Source organism: Tamandua tetradactyla, chromosome 4 (assembly GCF_023851605.1).
Source record: "Tamandua tetradactyla isolate mTamTet1 chromosome 4, mTamTet1.pri, whole genome shotgun sequence".
Taxonomy (NCBI): domain Eukaryota; kingdom Metazoa; phylum Chordata; class Mammalia; order Pilosa; family Myrmecophagidae; genus Tamandua; species Tamandua tetradactyla.
The window spans coordinates 58,759,414-58,778,517 of record NC_135330.1 but is presented as its reverse complement, the minus strand read 5'-3'; the positions used below and the strand labels follow the sequence as shown (position 1 = coordinate 58,778,517).

Below are 19,104 nucleotides of genomic sequence, written 5' to 3'. Positions count from 1 at the left end.
CAAATACCATCTGTTCTAGAGCCCAAGCACAGTTCAAGAGGACAAGCTGAGGAGGGGAAAGGAGAGGAGGAAGGAAACAAGAAGACTGGAATAGCCAGCCACACACAGAGCAGGGAACCAACAGAGGAAAGAAACAAGGCATGTCAGATTACCACCAAGAAATCTCCCTGTCCTCCTAAAACACACAGAGCTTTTTCAGGACGGGGCCTTAGACAGGCCCTAGGTCCTTCAGACAACAGTTCTGCTAGACTTGCTGAGGGCACAACTCTATACACTGTGAATGGCGCCCCCTGGAGTTGTGGAGCATGACAGCTGCTGGATCAGCCTGGAAGTTCCCATTCACTGAAAAAAGCTCAGACACAGCCTCTAGACTACCCATGTACACAGAAAGAAATGGGGACACTGAGAGGCAAACCCAAGTCAAATTGGGGAAAGAATGGAGGGCTGTCCCACCTCCTTAACCTCTGGGCACATGTGGCTTTGCTCCACCCAGTGCCTGCATTCCCCTCTGCACGGGTACCCCATCCTCTACTCCCTCCCCTCAAGCCTGGATGCCAGGCAAGAGAAGGAAAGAGAGCTGTGAAATTTATCTTCTTCTTAGATTAAATTCCAGACCTTCCTATTTTTAGAAAAACACATTCCTTTCTCTTTTCAAGAGGTAAAAATGTCCCAAGCTGTCAAACTAGGACAGTCAACAGCCAACTCAAAGTTGTCAGCAGTGTCGTGATTTGAATATTACCCTGGCAGGAACAACATCCAGCACCAGGCATGTGATCAGTCTGGGTGCCAAATCTGAAGAGGCTCATCGACAACTTGAGAGTTTCCAGAGGAGAGTGACCAGGATAATGAGGGGTCTGGAAACTGGGTCATTTGAAAAAGTACTGAAATAAGTTGGGTTTGAGGGGGGAGGGGAAGGGCGGCCCCAAGAAAAAAATATCTGAGCAATCATTGAGAGCCTGTTCAAATATTTGGAAGTTTTTACACTTAATCTATTTTTCTCACGTAACAGAATTTGAATCAATAGACAGGAGTTACAGAAAAGCAGATTTCAAAGGATTATTTAGAAACTTAAAAAAAATTTTGTATTTGAAATGGAATTATCTCCCCATCACTAGGCCTGTGCAAGCCATGGCTGAAAGACTAGCTATCAGAGGTACTAATGAGAAGAGGCTTATACGAGAGGAGAAGATGGAAAAGTCCAAAGCCACTGAACTTGAAGCTTTAGGAAAATATGGTTTCTAGAGGTTGCAGAGATTCTGCCTTGATAGGCCTGGGAGGAAGCTTGCAATCTGTATTCTTAAAAAGCTCCTTGGGCCACTCTGATGATTTAGCTAGGATTGGAAAAGACTCACCTAGACACTCTTTGAGGTTATCACTAACACAAAATTGCTCTGGTCTAATTCTTTTTTTTAATATTTCAAAACTATATGATTATTTGGTGGTGGCAGCAGATTCGCCTTCCTCATTTCAGTTTGCTAAGCTTCAGCTTAACCAACTGAGGTCTGGTTTTTGGATGGAGCAGGGAGAGCTGAGCTGGGACTGAACTAGCTTGGAAATAACCTCCAAGTGCATGACCCACCAGTAGATAACTGAGAGCACCAAGAAAGGCCCGGAATCCCTGTCATCTTTTACAGCTCACCCGGAGAGCCTATGGTGTTCGTCTCACCCAGTGGGCAAAGCAGAAGCCGGTGGTGAGCTTCACGTCCCTTGCTGGCTCAGTGCTGGGAGTTCCTGGGAGGCTGGAGGTGAATGGCAGTGGGCAGTGGGTGGGTGGGGAGTGTCACTGTGTGGGTGAGGAGCAGAGGGCTGCAGAGCATGCCTACAGGCCTGTTTCATGAACAGGAAAAACAATTTTCTTAGGAATGGGGCATTTTCTAATTTACAAAGTTTAGAAGGAAATCCCAATGGGGTGGGGAAACGAAGCGCAGGCTGAGCAAGGGCAGCTCAGGTTTGCATAGTCACTTCAGAATTTGCTGGAATCCAGGGATGCCCTGCTTCTAATCAAAATACACATAGCCATAAAAACACACCACTGAGGATGACTGTTTATATTAAAATTATTGGGGACTATAAATTGATTCCCCTCAATCCTGACTCCCTTAGCCACATTTAGGGATGGGTGTGTTTATAGTCCTGGCCAGGAAGTTAACAGAGGAACCTTAAAACTAAAGTGTTAGGAGTTACTGCTAATTGAGGGCTGACTATAAATTTAAAAGGCATGTGAAATTATCTTGCAAATCCTCTAGAAAACTAGCATCACAGTTTACAGTAAGGTCCATGTTATGGATATGGTTGTGCCAGGAATTTAACCTGCATTCCCCATGCAAGTGCCAGGCTGGCTTGGGCCTACAGCCCATATGTGTGCATGGAGGGCAAGTTCTTATTAATACCAGCCTCAGTGAACTCCGATTTTCGTACGGATTTGGGAGCACGCACACACTGTCCAGAGGACAAAGGATAAAGAAAGGGGGCCGGAGGATGGATAAAGGACTTCTGTCCTGGGCTCTCCACAGCATGCTGTGTCCTCATACCCCATCATCTATGTCTCCAGGATTGTCCAGTGCTACTAGAACTGTCCTTGTTTCTGATTCTTCAGGGAGAGTGGCTCTCTGGTCAGACTGCACATCTCTGAGGACACGGCTTATGTCTTCCCATTAGTCTGAGACTTCTAAAAGGCAGGGACCCTTCGCTTACTGTTCCAAATGGTATTTTCATCATCATCGTCATTCATTGAATATTTATAATTAGATAGGCATTATTCTAAATGCTTTGCATATATTAACCCATTTATTCCTCACACTAACGCTATGAGATAGGCTCTATGATTTATCTGCAATTAGCTAATAGACAAGCATAGCGAGGTTAACTAACTTGCCCGAGTCCGCAGTTAGTAAATGCCAGAAGTCCTGGCACTTCCCTCAACTGGAACCTTTCCAAAGGAGGGTTCTGTGTCTTCCAACGCTTGGAGAACTTGCTCTCCCATTGGAAGGGGAGAGGCACAGCTTCTTCAGTCTAGGAGCTCCTCAGGGCTGGGGCCCTGGACCTTCCAGTACATGAGGATCTTTCTGCTTCCTTTGCCCCACAAGGCTTGCCTCCCTCTGCCCTGTCCAGCTGGGAGTGCTCAGAGGGCAGGCGCCCTGTCTCTTTTATCAGTCTGGGAGCCTCTGATCATGGAAGGAGCTCAGGGTCTGTTGCCTTGGATGACTCCTGTCTGGTCCCAGCTCCAGCCCAGCAGATCTGAGTGTGAGGTCAGACCAGCCCCTGGGATTTCCCAGGCAGTAAACAACCCCATTCATGCGTCAGCTGTTTTGTTCTAGAGCAACCTCATCAGCTGGACAGGCCTTGAACAAATTCCTCCAAGTTTATTCCCAGGGGTGAGCAACAAGGGAGGTGGATGGGGTGGGAGAGTGTATGACGTGGAGCCCAGCTCTTGGACCTTTCTGAGAAGGGACTATTTTCTATTCCCTTGAAGTCTGAGATTTTTACTAGGCAGATGGTCCTAGGTGGTAAGATATTAGGTCCCTGATTGCTTGATGGGTAGAGTTTCTGTTTGGGGTGATAAAAACTTTTTGGTTGTGGGTGGCAGTGTTAGTAGCACAGTATTGTGAACATAATTATTACTGAATTGCACACACGACAGTGGTTAAAATGGGAAATTTTACGCTTTATGGTTCCACAAAGAGATATTGTAAGAAAAGATATTAAGCCCCTGGGAGCGGTGGGGGAAGGAATGTTGCTGCCTGGGTCGCCCCCTGGCGGTCCCAGCAAACCAAGGAGAGGGAAGAGTGGAGGTGGCACTCAGGTGAGAAAAGCCCCAGAGAACCTTCCAGAACCATAAAAACTCTCTGGTCTAGGTCAGGATCCCATGAGACCTCCAGCTCCTCATTCTTCCCGCCGTCTCCCCTCACACCTGAGACTGCCAGCCTCTGTCCAACCTGCCTCCACAGGCCCAAACCTAAAAACAAGATGATGAGAGCCCCTATGGGAGAAAGGGCGGGAGGGTATGGCTTAAATAAAGGAAGAGACTAGGAAGTCAAATTATTGGCAGAAGTTTTGTAGAGAAGAAAACACAGAAATAGAAACTGAAGTTCACTGGGGGTAAGGCAGGGAACCCCGAGCAAAGAGAGTAAAGACCACACGATACGCTCCACAAGTTGTTCTCTCACTTTCTCTCCCTAGCAGCCCCTGAAGCAGACAGAGGAGGTACTAGTATCCTCTTTTAACAAAGAAGCAGCAAATTAGGTTGCCCAAGGTTCAGAGAGAGTTAGCAGAAGTGGTGGGACTAAAACAGCTTTCCAGGGCTCTTAATGCCAGACTTTTGGGGACAAAGGATGAGGAGGGGTTGGGGGGGGGGTACACGTCACAGCCACGGGGCCAATGAGAGGGAGGCGCCTTCACTGATCAATCAGCGCCTCAGCTGTGGGCCCCGCCCACCGCATTCACGCCTAAAACAGACCGCACGGACTCTCAGGGGCTAGCACAGCCACGGCACCCTTCTGCCCCAGCTCAGCACACCGAAGTCCCTATTGGGGTTCCACTCTATTTTGAAGGAACCCCATCCCAACGGCCTTCCCCCTGCCCTCCCCCGCCCCCTACCCCAGCTGTTGAAGGGACCCCGCCCTCACCCGGTGGTGATGTCGTCGTCTTCCGTCATGGTCTTGCCCATGAGGTCACTGTCACTCATGTAGCCAGACTTGAGGTCCACCTCATCCGAGTCCAGGGACTCGACCAGCTCCAGGCGTGAGATGTGGCTGAGCTTGCTGGGGCTGCGCATGGGCATGGTGTGGGAGTAGTGCGCCCGCTCCCCGTGCAGCGACCAGGCGGGCGGCCCCTCGGAGCGGCAGCTGCCACCCACCGACGGCGCATCGCCGGCCTGCAGCCGGGGACTGGACTGGCCATAGCGCCAGGAGAGAGGAGAGGAGCGGTTGGAGAGGCTGGACATGCTGCGAGGATTGGCGTCATCGCTGTCGTAGCAGGTCATCTCCAGGGAGCTGGGCAAAGAGCAGAGGGCAGTGCTTTACTCCCCGGCACAGCTGCTCTGTCTCCTTGCTCACCACCCCCAGCAATGCCTTCCCTCCACCCCACAGGTCTACCTACCTCCTCTCAACCTGCCGCAAATCCATTTCCACCAGGCCCCTGACTGTGTATGTTATCCCGGTTACATGTACAGTGATCTCAAAGTGTCAAAGGAAAATGACTTTAAGTGGTTAGGGAAGCAATTGGTATAATGCTAAGAATACAGATTTTGTATTATGACCTGGATTTGAATCCATTTTTGCCATTTGTTAGCTAAGTGAGCCTGAGGAAAATAATTAACCTTGTAAGCCTCTGTTTCTTCACCTGTAAAATGGGGTTAACAGCAGAAAAGCTACTTCATGGAGCTTCGGGGATCACAGACGTAAAGACCTAACACAGTCCCTGGTATACAGAAGCCACTTGGTCAATGAGAAGGGACCAGTGAGACCTCCTGGGGAAGTGGGAGAGGCTGGTTACCTGAGCTTAGATGGCCTTGGTCATTTATTCTGTTTAGAGTTCACCCATCACCTCTTTTCTGTTAATGAGCTGACAGCGAGCTAATTCTCCAACACCCGACATAGCAAAGCCTGGAGTGGGGTGTGCAGGGTGGGGGGCAGACTTTGGAAACCTAAGATGCTAGGAAGCTCCCCAGTAGGATTGGTCCCAGCCATAGGCCTGGGGCAACAAGGAAGAAGCAGAGCCTCCCTAGAGGTCAAAAGCAGCTTTAACTGAACAGGGAAATGGATGGAGGACTAAGGCAGGAAGTCTAGGGTCCCAAGCCTCAGGTCGTGTGAAGTGAGGCCAAGAAACTTGCCCATGTTAGTACCAGATGGCGGGAGGCTGCAGAGAGGAAGTACGGCTGGGATCTGTTTGGAAGGGCAGCGTGGGTTTGGGTTCAGGCAAAGACTGATAATTCTACCCAGCCTAGTGGTGGTGCCAGCGCAAATCAGCCTTAGGTAGGGTCTAAGTAGCTGTGCCTAACTAAATCCAGACAGGGTTGAGGAAATGAAACGGGGTCTATGGGCCAAGAAAGCTGGGTCAGCTGAGTTGATCCATGGCTAAACTTGAGTTACACAAAGCAAAGGAATCTTTCCTCTGTGAAAACATCCATTTCTCAGTCACTTTTGGGGTTGGGATGTTTTTTGGAAAGTTCCTTATTAAAAGAAAATCCTCTAAAAAGTATTTATTTTTTGGTGGTAGATCTTCAGAACTGGAGGGAACCAACTGGCCCTTGAAGCTGAGCGTGCTGGTGGTTGCTGCAGAAGTTCTGTGGGAGGGCTGGGGGAGCCCTGGCTGGGCAGGGCAGTTAGTGACTGCTGCTCCTGACCTCCTCACCATGAGGGCCAAGTCCCCCAGCTCACACCTGGCCTCTCCTCTTTGGGCCCCTGCAGTCCTTTAGGCTGAATTTTCAGTTCTGCATTCACTTCTCCTTAACTGTCTTGCATTGGTTTCTAATTAGCGTAGGCCTAGACATCTCATCAACTCAGGGAGATCAGAAGTTCCCTGAAGATAGAGACAGTGGCCCATGTGTGGCTCTGTCTGCCTTGTTCACCACTGAATTTCAGCACTTTGCACAAAGCCTGGCATGTAGTCAGGGCTCAAGAATGAAGCAGCGAGGAGTAAACCCTCCATGAGCAGGGAAGCTCTCTTCCTAAGACTCAGTACTGGGCCTCATGCAGTCAGGGCTTCATAAAGACAAGCTGACCACGACAATGAGATGAGGGCGAGGAGGAAGGGGATGGCGGAGGCATGGTGGCAGGAGAACCGGGCTTTGCCATGAGCCTTCGCACGGTAATAAAATCAGTGTAGAGGCCTGGGTTGTGCTGAGCATCCTGGTTCCGCAGTTCTATTCTGGGCCCATCCCCTGGTCAGCTCTCTCCACTAACAGTGCCGCTTCCCCTATTTCACTACTCTTTCCTTTTTCTTTTTTTTGTCCCTCCGACCCAAGAGAGATGAAAGCTTTTCTGAAGAGGGCTACTAAGATATCTTCTCTCTAGAACTAAGTTGGTGAGGGCGGGTTCCAGCTCAGAATCTCAGCTCTTGGCTTCCAGCTCTGCACCCACCCTTCAGTCCTGCTTCTATCTGGGTAGGACATTTTTAGAGGTATTGAGAACAGTGGACCTGGAGAAGAGGGAGGACAGAGTTTCATTTCCTTACCAGGCCCAGTCCCCTGGCCCCAGATTCTCTCCTCGCTGGAGGAAACAAGCCAGTAGAAATAGAGGAAGCAGCATAGGGATAGGGGTTTCTGAAAAGGACATTAGAGCTAGCCTACAAGTTCCCTGCTGGAACCACTCACTGGACTGGAGGGTCCTGAAGTGTAAAGCCTGTGTTTCCTCTGAGGGGCCCCACGCCGTGCCTTCGCAGCTAACTTGGGTTCTCAGCTGGATGAGCGCAAAAGCCACCCTATGCAGGCCTGAGGTCTGTGGGACTCAGGCAGCCCTAGTTGTTTTTCTTCTAACCCAGGGAATATGAGTATCTCCTGCCTACCCCCAGGGCTGAGTAAAGGGCTGATTGATGGGAAGTAATTGAAAAAATAAGAGTCATAAAAATTCAGGGAATCATTGTTTTGGCTATTAAAGTGTGGAACAGAAATAATATAAACCAAAGGCTAAAAGAGGAAGTGGCTCTGGGCCCACAGTAAACGGAAAAGCCAGCTTCAGAGCTCTTGGTTCCTTTCCCATAAAGGGAGATAGAAGCCAGAGGCCTGAGGCTCTCCACCCAAAACCAGTCGGCTTTATGTAAAGGGTTTTAAGGCCCCCCCCCCCCCATCAAGCAGAAAGCAAACAGCCCCTCGCTGGGGTCCAGCTGTCCTGTTTAACTTGGGTGGCTGGGGGCTGGCTGCTGGGAGGCAGTGAATCCAGGAAGCCGGAGCTGCTGCCTCTGATCTTCCCCAGTGTGTGAGTCATTTGGGGTGTGACCTTCTAAGCAACTAAGCACTTTCTGCGTCTTTGGCATGGGTCTGGCGGGTGATTTGGTGTTGGGAATGTTCCAAAAGCTTTCCCAGATAGGGGAAGAAGGACTTCAAGATTTCATTCATGGGGTCCCTGAACTGATGAGCCAAACTGGGCCAGAGCCCCTGGTCCTCTTGGGTTTCTGCTTAGGGATGTGAGGGCTGGGGTGGAGATGGGAGACCCATCTCCTGGAAGCCCACTGTCCACTTCTTTCCTCAGAAGTCCTTGATCACCTCCTTTTCTGTAATCAGTGTCCTGCTGGCCTGAGGAGAGGCAACCCCAGAGAGTGGGGCCTCTGATTGTTCTTATCATCATTTGAAATATTTTAGATGTTCAGGAGCAAAGGGATGAGCATCCAAGATAGGGGATGAGGTGGGGACAGGGGTAGAAGTAGGGAGAACAGTCTTAGGTAAAGGAAAACTAAGCTAATGGGTGAAAGCTACTGAAGACTGATTTCAGTTCCACATCATAGACATAGGAGGTATGTAAATTTACTCTGAATACCACCTGGCTGCCCGTTTGGGCCAAGGAAAGTCCTTTTCCCATTGCCCTTCTGTCCCAACTTGGCTCTCAATTTCTGCAACCCCAGGAGATGGGGAGGAACCTATTTGCAGTCCAACTGGGGAGGGTGCCTATCCTTCACTCAGCCTTCCTACTCCACACCCCCCATGATTTCCCAATCCTGGCTGCTCCCCACCTCCCCTGTCCCAGGAGCTTAGCCTGGCCCTCTGCCCCCCGTGGGGCTGACAGCATGAGCTCATCTGAGGAGCCCAGGAGCTGGGAGGGGAAATTCTGAGTCACAGCAGGGGCTGTGGCTAGCACACTGCTCCAGGGAGAGGTGCTGTGGGAGGGGTGAGTGTCCTGCGCAGCTGGAGGCTGTGAAGTCTCTGCAAGGGGTGGGGTGGGGTGGGGTACACACCCACAGGGCCTGGGCGACACTATGTGGGGTCTGCTGTCTGCTGTAGCCCTCCCTCAGGGACTGGCTGAATAAGCAAGAGAGCACCTGACTGAGAGAAGAGCGACGCAGTCCTGGGTGTTGGGAAGGGGATGCCACCCTAGAACCCTAGAATGCTGGAAATGTTGGAACAGGATTCGAGCATTCAGTAAATCCCATTTTTCAGATGAGGGATCAGAGGCCTAAGGAAGGGAAAGTGAGTGTCAAGGGTCACACACAGTTGTGTGATGGCTCCTGCCTCCCATCCCTTACCTTGTTTGAAACAAACAAAACTTATTTGTTTCAATGAAGTCTAATGCTCAAGCACAAGCACATAGAAGGTACTGCTGAGCTGCTTTGGTGGAGATTCTCCTCTCCCGGCAGCGGTGGCTTGGTGGGGCTCTGGAAACCTCTGTACTGTAGCGGGCTGCCTGGCTGGTTCTGCATGTCCAGATGGAATTCTGCAGACCCCTGGAGCCCTGCCCTCCACAATGCGGGAGAGAAAGAGGATGGTGGCTCAAGCTCACCTGTGAGTCACCTGGGACCCTCGCAGGCTGGACATGGTCTCCTCCAGGTTCTGTCGAAGATCCAGAACATTCTGTACTGTCCTCTTTCTCTGGGACTCTGGGTCTGAGAGGAAGAGAAAGAAGAGGCTGGATGAGTGCAGAGGACTCGCAGTGAAGGAGCCCAGGAGATCAGGGCCGTGCAGAATTGACTATATCCTTAGGGACCCAGTGCTGGGGCATGCCAGTCACCGGCCTCCTCCCTTCCTACAAGACATCCAGCAGAGCAGGCCCTTCCACAGCCCCACCAAACATGCCCTTGAGTCCTCTGGAGCCCCTGACCTGGGGAAGAGACTGCAGATACGGGGCCTTCTGTTTCCATATTACAGACACCCAGCTTCTCAGAGCAGGGATCCCAGGCAAAGTTTCCTGTGATTGAGGTCAGTTGCGACCTCAGCCTGACACCCTCTCTCTAGTGGTATGCTGGGAAATTTTTTAACCAAGGGGAGAATGCACCCTGATTGGTAATGTTTGCCAATTCCTGAGGTGTAAATACTCCTAACATGGCCACTTTTAAGTTACCACGATGACACTGCTGACCCCAGTTGGGAAAATGCTCACAGTTCATTCTGGTGAGCCAGTGCCAGGCAGCTTCAGCACACCCTGGGCTCTGCCTAGGAACATCTGGGGCTGCTCTATAGAGTCCAGGGGAGAGAGCTCAGACAGCGCCTCCTACAGGTGAGGTGGCTGATGGGGAGGAGGGAAGAAAGAGAGCAGTCATTTTCTGGAGCATGAACTGAGCTCTGGACTCTTCAGAACCCAGACAGGGTTTCCAGTCTGGGTGAGGAGGCTGCAGGAGTTTGCGCTCTCTATAGTTCTGAAGGTGGAATCACCCGTCCTCAGAATCCTCATGACCAGAAGTCATTTATCCAACCTTGGTTTCCAAGTCTGGACAGATGAGAGCCACCAACAGCAAACCTATCTTTATCCTGTCTTCTTTCCAGGGTGAAAACAATCTCTAAAAAGCTTTGTCCTTCCTTCCATTGATCCCTCCGATAGGCCTTTATTAAACATCCTCTGTGCCAGGTGCTATGTTACATCCCGAGAACATTATAATGAAGATGATCTGGCTGGCCTTGCAGATACTCTTCTACTTCGTGACTCAGAATCACTGAATGGAATCAAATCCCCAGTGACTCCCTGATGACGGCCTGTAGGAGCGCATCAAGGACCAAGAGAAGGAAGATGGCAAAGCAATCAAGAAAACCCAAGAATTCCAACTCTCCAGGCTACTTCCCTTTTCCTTTCATCCCCAAACTCTCTGCAGTCCCCTCCTGCAAGCCAGACTACCTACTCGGCTCCCAATGCCCTCAACAGACTCTGCAGGTATGTTAGTTAAATCTTTTAGCTGCCGAAGGCAACATTTCTGAATCCGTTCAAGAGGGTATTTTTTTCCAAGTCTAAGCTAGTTGGCAGGCGGCAGCTTTGACTGTCTTATTGGCCGAGGGAAGGCTGGGTGGGGCAGGCAGGGAGCTTGGCAGTGTCGCCCTCTCCAGAGCCTTTCAGGTCACCTTTGCTGAGAACCAGCTCCATACCCAGACCCTGTCACCAATCTTTTCCCCTCAATAGGGGAGCCCGTAGGAGGCCGAGGGGGGTAAGGGGTCTCTCATGATTGGTACCAGGTATCCAAAACTCCATGCTGGTGGCCAGAAGGGACAAATGGCAGGCCTCTGTCCAGCAGCCTGAGCTCTGCCCTTAGCCCCGGCATCACTTCCACAGCTGCCAATGCCTATTTATCCTGGCAAGTGTCACCTTGTTGAGCTGCTCCACGGCGTTAACCGATAGCTTGGCATGGAACACAGACAGGATCAGTGAGTGTATATGTGTTTAAGGCTTGGTTCTAAAATGTCAGTGTAGGGATTGAGAACATGGTGCCAAGTTTTGGGTTTCTGGGCACAATATCAATGCCAGGGAGACATTTTCCATGGTTTTTTTGTTTGTTTGTTTTTGTTTTTAATTTTATTTTTTTAAATACCAAAAAATACCTAACAAACGCAAACATTCCTATTTAGATCATTCCATGGTTTTGGCAGAAATGAGGGCACATACATATCCAGGGGTGTGCAGTCCCAAAAAGGAAGGTGACTCAGAGTGTGTGCCAGGCCCTTCACATACATCGATCCTTGTAACACTTCTGGGAGAGCTGTGCTATTGTCCCCATTTTACAGATGAGAATACTGGGACTTAGAGACACCAAATAAATTTCCCAAGGTTGTGTGCCTAACACATAACACAAGGCAGATTTGAGCCCTTTGTTTCTTCTGATATACCACAGGCCATCTCTGTACCACTAGCATCAAACATAGTGCGTGCTCCATCAGGAATGGAGACAGATATATGTTCCATTAGGAAGATGTCCTAATGGACATTAAGAAAAAGGGGGAAATGCTTAATTCATATGGTGCCAGCTCAGGAGGCTCTCTCTACAATCCCTAAAGCTGCCAGTGTTGCCCTCTCCAGAGCCTTTCAGGTCACTTTGCTGGGTCTCCATACCCAGACCCTGTCACCAATCCTTTCCCCTCAATAGGGGAGCCCATAGGAGGCTGAGGGGGGCCAGGGGGTCTCTGGGTCTCTTATCCCTGGGATAAGAAAGCTGAAGGAGGAACCTAGATCTTGAAAGGCTCAGTCATGTCTGAGGAAGAGATACTTGCCTATTTCTCAACATACTAATCGTGATTACCTCTTTCCTTAAAGACCCCACCCTCTAGCCCCCTACAACAGACCAGTTAGTAACTCAGTCCAGCGCCCCTCACAGGACAGCCAGGAAGGTGAGGTCAGGGAGGGGCAACTAGCTGAAGATTCACAGAGAGGTGTCAGTGGAAGACCGTCTGCTCCAGGCAGCCTCACCGCGGGTATAGATTTAGGGTATGCAGGGAAGGAGGTTGGGACAGAGCTCCGTTTGCAAAGGTGTCCAGTTTCACAGGATCGGCTCTCCGCTCCTAGGGTGGGTCCTGCCAAGGTTGCACTGTTAACGCTCCCACTGTGCCCCAGCAGTGTCCCCTGGTGGACAACCTGAGCATGCCATCCACTACTGGAAGGCTAGGCGTGGGCTCCTGAGAAGTATGGTTGTGCTGCACATTCCTGGGAGACAGATAAGGAGAGGGTGGCGAGCACAGCCCCAGGACGAAAAGATGGACACATATGTAAAGGGAAGGCCTCCAGAGGTCAAGTGGCTGCAGGCACTTTGCATTGATTGGGAGAGTAATTTGACAACCCGTTCAATGATTGCAAAAGCAAATCTGTAAATTTTTAGCTGAAAAATAGGAACAAATCGCATTTGCAAAAGATCATCACCCCTTAGTCATTCCTAACCTTTACCCCACCCTACCCCTAACCCCTCACTCCTAACTAAGCCACCGTGGGCAAGGAGGCTCAGGTTGGGGTAAAAGTGTCTGAAGCACATATCACTTTGTGATAATAACCTCAAAGCTCAATGATGTGCTTCACTGGTCAAGTCAAGAAGGTCGTGAGGCTTCTTCCATGGGTCTTTGCCAAATGTCTGGTGTGGGTGTGGGGTGGACCGACGGGACAAATAGCAGCTGACAGGCAGAGATGTAGGAGCCTTATCCACTGCCTCAGTGCCCTTGGTGTGGGATGTGCTCAGGGCACTCCCAGCCCGGGTGACACCTTTATGCAAATTAGAAACAGATACTGTTGAGGCACACTCAGCACTTGCCGGGGGCCCATGCCTGGGCTGGGAGAGCACACCTTTCTCCCTGGCTGGACATCCTGGTGCAGGACACAACCTCACAACCTCACTCCGAGGGCCTGGGTGTGCCCCTCTCTCAGTTCTTCCAGAGCAGGGTCCAGCTTCAAGGGTGAGGTGTGTACATGAGGCAGGGTCAGAGGAAGGCCAAGTCCCGCGCTTGCAGCCCCAGGGTGATAGTATGGTCTGGGGGACAAAGCTCACGAGGTGCTCCGGGCTGCCACTCCAAACCTCTCCCTGCAGATGGAGCAGGCTGGGAGGATGTGTGTGCGTCTCAGCTTGGATGATACGCATGAGTCTCCCCCAACCCAGCCATCACCATGGTAACTCACAGTAGCCACAAACAACAGCATTCTCCCGTCATGCACCGGGGCATCTGCAGTGTAGTGTGGTGTTCCATTCTCCACACTTTTGGCTCTTACACAAGACCCACAGAGAGCATCCTGCCCATGTCAAGAGTCTTGGGGCAAAGGACCGGCAATCAAATATACCTGACACACATGTGGGCCCTTATGTACAAATGCAAATAACTCCCAGCTACTGAATGATTCCCGCATGCCAGGCACAACACTAGCACTTTCCACGTTATTTAACTTGAGCCAGGAGACTCATCCCAGATTTGACTCCAAAGCTCCTGTTCTTTCCACTGCGATTCAGTCCCTCGAAATACATATACAATGGCTACATATAAACACACCTACCTATAGTCAAGTCAGTAGAATATGGAAACCCTCCCACCACAGTCATGCACACAAAGTCCTGCAGTTCTGCAGACATATACACGGGGAGACTTAGCTGAAGAAGAAAGAAGAGTAAAGAGAAGCTAGGGGCGGTGGACCACAGTGGCTCAGCAGGCAGAGTTCTCGCCTGCCATGCCAGGGACCTGGGTTCGATTCCCGGTGCCTGCCCACATACAAAAAAAGAGAAGCTAGGGGAATAGGGTAATTTAACCTGGAGAAGTGATGGCTCAGGGTGCCAGGGGAGAACGATAGTAAACAAGGTCCTGTTCCAAAGTCAGAACAGGGGGCACGGGCTTCCTCAGGAGGGTGGATTTGTAGACCAAGACATCGAGTCACTGGAGCAAGAGCTCTTAGAAAGACCTGAATTCAGGTCCTGGCCTTGCCCCTCTCCCAGCTTGTTCGACCTTGAACAAGTCACCTTGACTTGCTTCTGTTTACCCCTCTGTGAAATGGGGATTGTAATGGTATCCAGCTGGTGGGTTGCTGGGAGGACCAAAGAGCTAATTCACAAAAAGCACTCAGCCCGGTGCCTGGCACACTGCAGGAGCTCTGTAACAGTCACGCTGCTGTCAGAAGGCACAAGGGGGCAGGCGAGCAATGGGTGCCCACTCAGGCCTGGAGAGGGGCTGGCTTCCTGTCTCTCTATATTTGCTGATGGGTGATGGGTGCCCCCTGAAGGGCAGAGCTGAGATGAACTCTACATTCTCCTCTGGGTGGAGGACCTCAAACCTGGAGGTGGGGTTGGAGATGATGTGGTAACAAAACTTAGTCTCTATGTCATCAAGCATCCCTCCCAGCACCCCCCTCAACCCCCACTCCTGCTGCAGTGATGCTGTATCTTCAGCCCCTTTCCCTTGGAGCCATCTCAGCTGTGCAGAATTCTGGGCCTCAGGGGCCCCTCTCTAGCCATCCTAAAATCTGGTGGTAAAGTAACAGGTAGGGAGTGTCCCCTGAGGGTAATAGCCCCAACAGATTTAGGGTAGTGTAAGAATAAGGAGCAAATCAAGGGGATCTCTCCCCAGGAGTAAAATTTCTCCGCGTTCTATAAAATTTTAATTATTAGCGGACAATTAAGTAAACTGCAATAACTGCCTGTTGAAATCTTAATTACTTCCACCAGTATTTCAGAACCCACATCAGTAGTTTAGCCCAGGGCAGGGGCCACAGAGGACTAGTAGTGCCCCTGACTTCTAATCTGGCTTTGCTGTGAAGGGCTGGGCCAGGTGGGGACCAACAGAAGGAGGGGAAGTGAGCTAAGAGGTAGGAAAGTTTTCAGAGCTTGAAATGATCATCTACCATCCTCTTATTTTACAGATGGGGTAACAAGAACATATCGCTAAAGCCCAGAGAGGGAAAGAGTGTGCCCAGCACCACCCGTGCTGTGAACGGTATGGCAGGTATGACTCCAGGCCAGTGTTCCTTCCACCCCAGCATTGTGTCTCACCACGTAGGGACCCGGGGTTGAGATGTGCTGAGATGTCTCACCACAGGAGGGGAGCTGCAATGCAATTTAACCAACTGGGAGGGTTTGGAATGAATCCACTTAGAATTCAAGCTTGCTAAAAGGGGGCGGGGAGGGGATAGGAATGATTAAACACCTATCATTTTACACACATAACCTCTCAACAACTCCCAAGACAAAAAAAGATCTCTCCTGACCCTGTTAGATCCCAAGAATGGGAACCACATCCTTTCATAAATTGTACATAATTTGGGCCTCTAGACGACGTAGGTCAAATGCAATTTCTGAAGTAAATAACTTCTAACAAAAAAGATTTCCAGCCCTAGCCAGTGGGCTGCTTTCTCTAAACAATTTTTCATACGACAACCACAAAATATCCTCGGGAGCTTGTTTTAACACATTGCAACAATATTTGTTGATGACCCAATCTGTATTTATAGCAGGTGAAAGGTCTTCGGGAATCAGAGTCCTGTGTATCCTTCTCCTCAAGGACATACACTCTGCAGACTCCAGCCAGAGCAGGCCTATGCAGACATGCCTCAGTCCACTCCTTGGTCTTATGATACATTCCAGCTCTCCACCCACTGCTCTGAGGTTGTGCTAAGTGGGTGCCATGAGTTCTTGCAGCAGGCAACCTGGCACTGGGTTCGCACCCACTTTTCAGTGTGGCTCCAGCAGGTGTGAAAAACGGTAGATTACTCAGCCCACGATTTGTCGCTGCAGCAACCGCTTCCCCTTCTTACACCCCTGATGACACCAGAGGCCCTGGAAAGAAAGCCGAGGAGGCCGCCATGCAAAGGCTCCCCATTTCCACGGAGTATGCATGAGGGGGACTGTTTATTCTGTAACTAATCCTGTCGATTCACTCATCCCTCTACTGAAGTCATAATATTGTCAGAAGTAGTTGTCATGGCACAGAGCATGCTTCTAGCTGTTGAGTGCTCCTGTTCCCCAGAGGAGCTTCCAGAGTTTTCCATCTTTGCACCAGAGAATACTGAAGCCTCTCAGTTAGTGACTGGGTTAAACTGGGGCTGAATGTTCACTGACCCTCCTTCCATTTGCTGCTTGGGGTCAAATACCCAGAAAGAGTCAGGACTAAAGAAATCATGTGTCAGGCACATGCATGTGTGAGGCAGGGAAAGGAAAAACAGGAAATGGAAGCAAACCTAGGGCCAGAGAGAGGGGCATGTGTGATCACTGATATCCAAAGCCCCTGAACAGCTCCGAGAGCCTGGTTCTCTAGTTGGCTGAGGCCCTCTATAAGCACCTTTTCTCCCTGAGAGGTGGTTAAAACTGCAGATGGCAGGTCTCACCCCCCAGGGATTCTGCTTCAGCAGAATGGAGGTGGGGCCAAGGAATCTGCATCTTTACAAGCCCCCACAGTGGGTGCTGTGATGCAGAAAGCCACATTTGGAGAAATCCTAACATCTTGCTGCACAGAACAGGATGTCTATATAAAACAGGGACTTCACTTCCCTATGCCAGGCTGCCAGGCAGTGTCTCGGGGTTTTACACCAAGTCTACTTCCGGGGCACAAGTCCACTGTCCCTACTCTGGGAGAGCCCACTCCTGCACCTCCAGGCTTCAGAGGAGAGGACCCACCCACATCCTGCTCCTTAGCCTTACAGCCAGAGGACGCCAGTCCCCTGCCAGGGTCTCTGGGGCTTGGCGCTGAGAAGAACCACAAGGGGGTGCTGCAGGACCTCAGCAGCTGTGGCCTAGCTGATGCCACAACGCTGCAAGACTGGCAGCTGTCATGCTCTCAGGCCTGGAAGCAGAGCCTTTGGGCTGCTGCATTCCGCTCAGCCGGGCGCCCTTCCTTCCAGGCTCTGCTTTCCTTGGCTGACACCCTTCCCCCTGGCCAGGCCTCAGTGACCAGGCTGTACTTCATCTTCATCCTTGGACCACAGCCAAGAGTTTGCGCATCTACTCAGGGAAGCCTGTCCTATTCCTAGGAAGAGGGTGCAGGGCTTGGCTTCCGGGGATTAGCTAACCAGCCCTGGGCATGCAGGGAGGCTCTGACTGGCCTTTTCTGTGGAATGCTTTGCAGATGAGAAGTACTGCCTGTGGGGGAGAGCTCTTGAGGTCTCAACTCGGCCTTTCTGTGAAATTTTTGAGACAGGAAGCCTGCTTGATGAGGAGGGAGAAGAGTCATTTTCTCTTTCCTTCTCTCCCTCCCCTACTCCACTCTGTCTTTTTCTGTGGGGAGAGTGGCACTGCCCACCTCCCCACCCCCCCTGCAGTGAGCCCAGGGCAGGAAATGAGCCACAGAAGGCTGCCCCACGTGCCTGCCCAGCCTGGCCTGGCTGCAGCTCAGCCTTGTGGGCTAGAGCAAGTCCAGTTTTTGGAGGAGAAGCATTAAAAGCCCAGGGGTGGGTGCATGGGTGATTCAGTGGTACAATGCTTGCCTGCCATACAGGAGACCCGGGTTCACTTCCCAGCCAGTATTCTCAAAACAAATAAAAATTAAAAAGTCCAGGGGCAAGTGATACCTCCACAGCTAGTTCCTAACATCTAGTACCAATATCACCGTAGCAGATGGATTTGCTCAATCCAGGGTAGTCACTGCTGTGGGAGCAGGAGAAGGTACCTGGCCTCAAGCTCAAAAGGAGGCCCTAGTTTGCCAATCCTCTCTTCCCTACTCCACTTCTCTCTGACTGTTAGTATACAGGATCAGAGAGAGGATTCTGAACACATTCAGATTTCTCTCATCTCAAAACTGGGAAGCTAGGGCTCGGCGTGGAGACCAGAAGCTGGCCTGCCTGCCTAAGCCCAGGACCCCGTGAGCCCCTCGTTCCCTGACAGGCCCCATCCCTCTGGTCCGGTGAACCTCAAGGTTTACTGGAGATATTTTCTGTCAGCGATGCTGCCCAAACCCTTCAGGTGACACCCTGCTCCAGTGAAGTTGCTGCTGCTGGGAGTGGTTGTCATAGCAACAGTATACACAGCAGCGAGAAGCATCTGCAGGCAAGCGGGGCGGGCGGGAGAAGAGGGGAAGAGATGGGCCCAGGTGTGGATGGCAATTGGGAGAGGTCTGGGGGGAATTTCTGGTTGTGAAACTAGTAACATTACTAAGAGATAGTCCTTGTACAGTGCAGTGCCAGGCACTATGCTGGGAGCTTTATGTATATTAATGCATTGGATCCTCACGACACCCCTTTGAGACAGCCCAGTTATTATTCTCATTTTACAGTGGAGAAAACTTAAGTCCAGAGGAGGTAATTAAGCTGCCCAAGGCAATACAATAGTAAATAGCAAAACCACAATTTGAACCCAAACAGTCAGACTCTAGAGCCGCAATGTTCAATGGCCATTAGCCACATATGGCCATTTAGCTATATAGATACATGGGTGTGCATGTACATACATATATTAGTAAGATACAATTTGCACACCATAAAATTCATGCTTTAAGAATATGCAATCCAGTACTTTTTAGTAAAAGTTGTGCGACCATCACTGCTATCAATTCCAGAACATTTCTGTCAATCCCAAAAGAAAACTTGTAGTTATTTCCTATTCCCTCCTTCTCCCAACCTCTTGCAACTACCAATCTATTTTCTGCCTCAACTACTCTATTCTGGGCATTTCTATAAATGGATTATATAATGTATGGCCTTTTGTTTCTGGCTTCTTTCATTTAGCACAATGTGTTCAAGGTTTCCATGTTGTAGCATGTATCAGAACTTTCCTTTTTATGGCTGAATAATATTCCCTTGTATGGACATGCCA

At 50.5% G+C, this 19,104-nt stretch overlaps 1 protein-coding gene across 7 annotated transcripts in view; it reads right to left on the bottom strand.

Moving 5' to 3' along the window:
* NAV1 (neuron navigator 1) overlaps window positions 1–19,104 on the bottom strand; it is a 277,062-nt gene that overhangs the window by 117,321 nt on the left and 140,637 nt on the right. For all 7 annotated transcript variants that reach the window (XM_077157383.1, XM_077157386.1, XM_077157387.1 and 4 more), the window contains 2 exons: window positions 9,429–9,531; window positions 4,626–4,991 (listed from right to left, as the gene is read on the bottom strand). In XM_077157383.1, coding sequence (XP_077013498.1) covers window positions 4,626–4,991; window positions 9,429–9,531 — 469 coding nt within the window. The remainder of the gene's footprint in view (window positions 1–4,625; window positions 4,992–9,428; window positions 9,532–19,104) is intronic.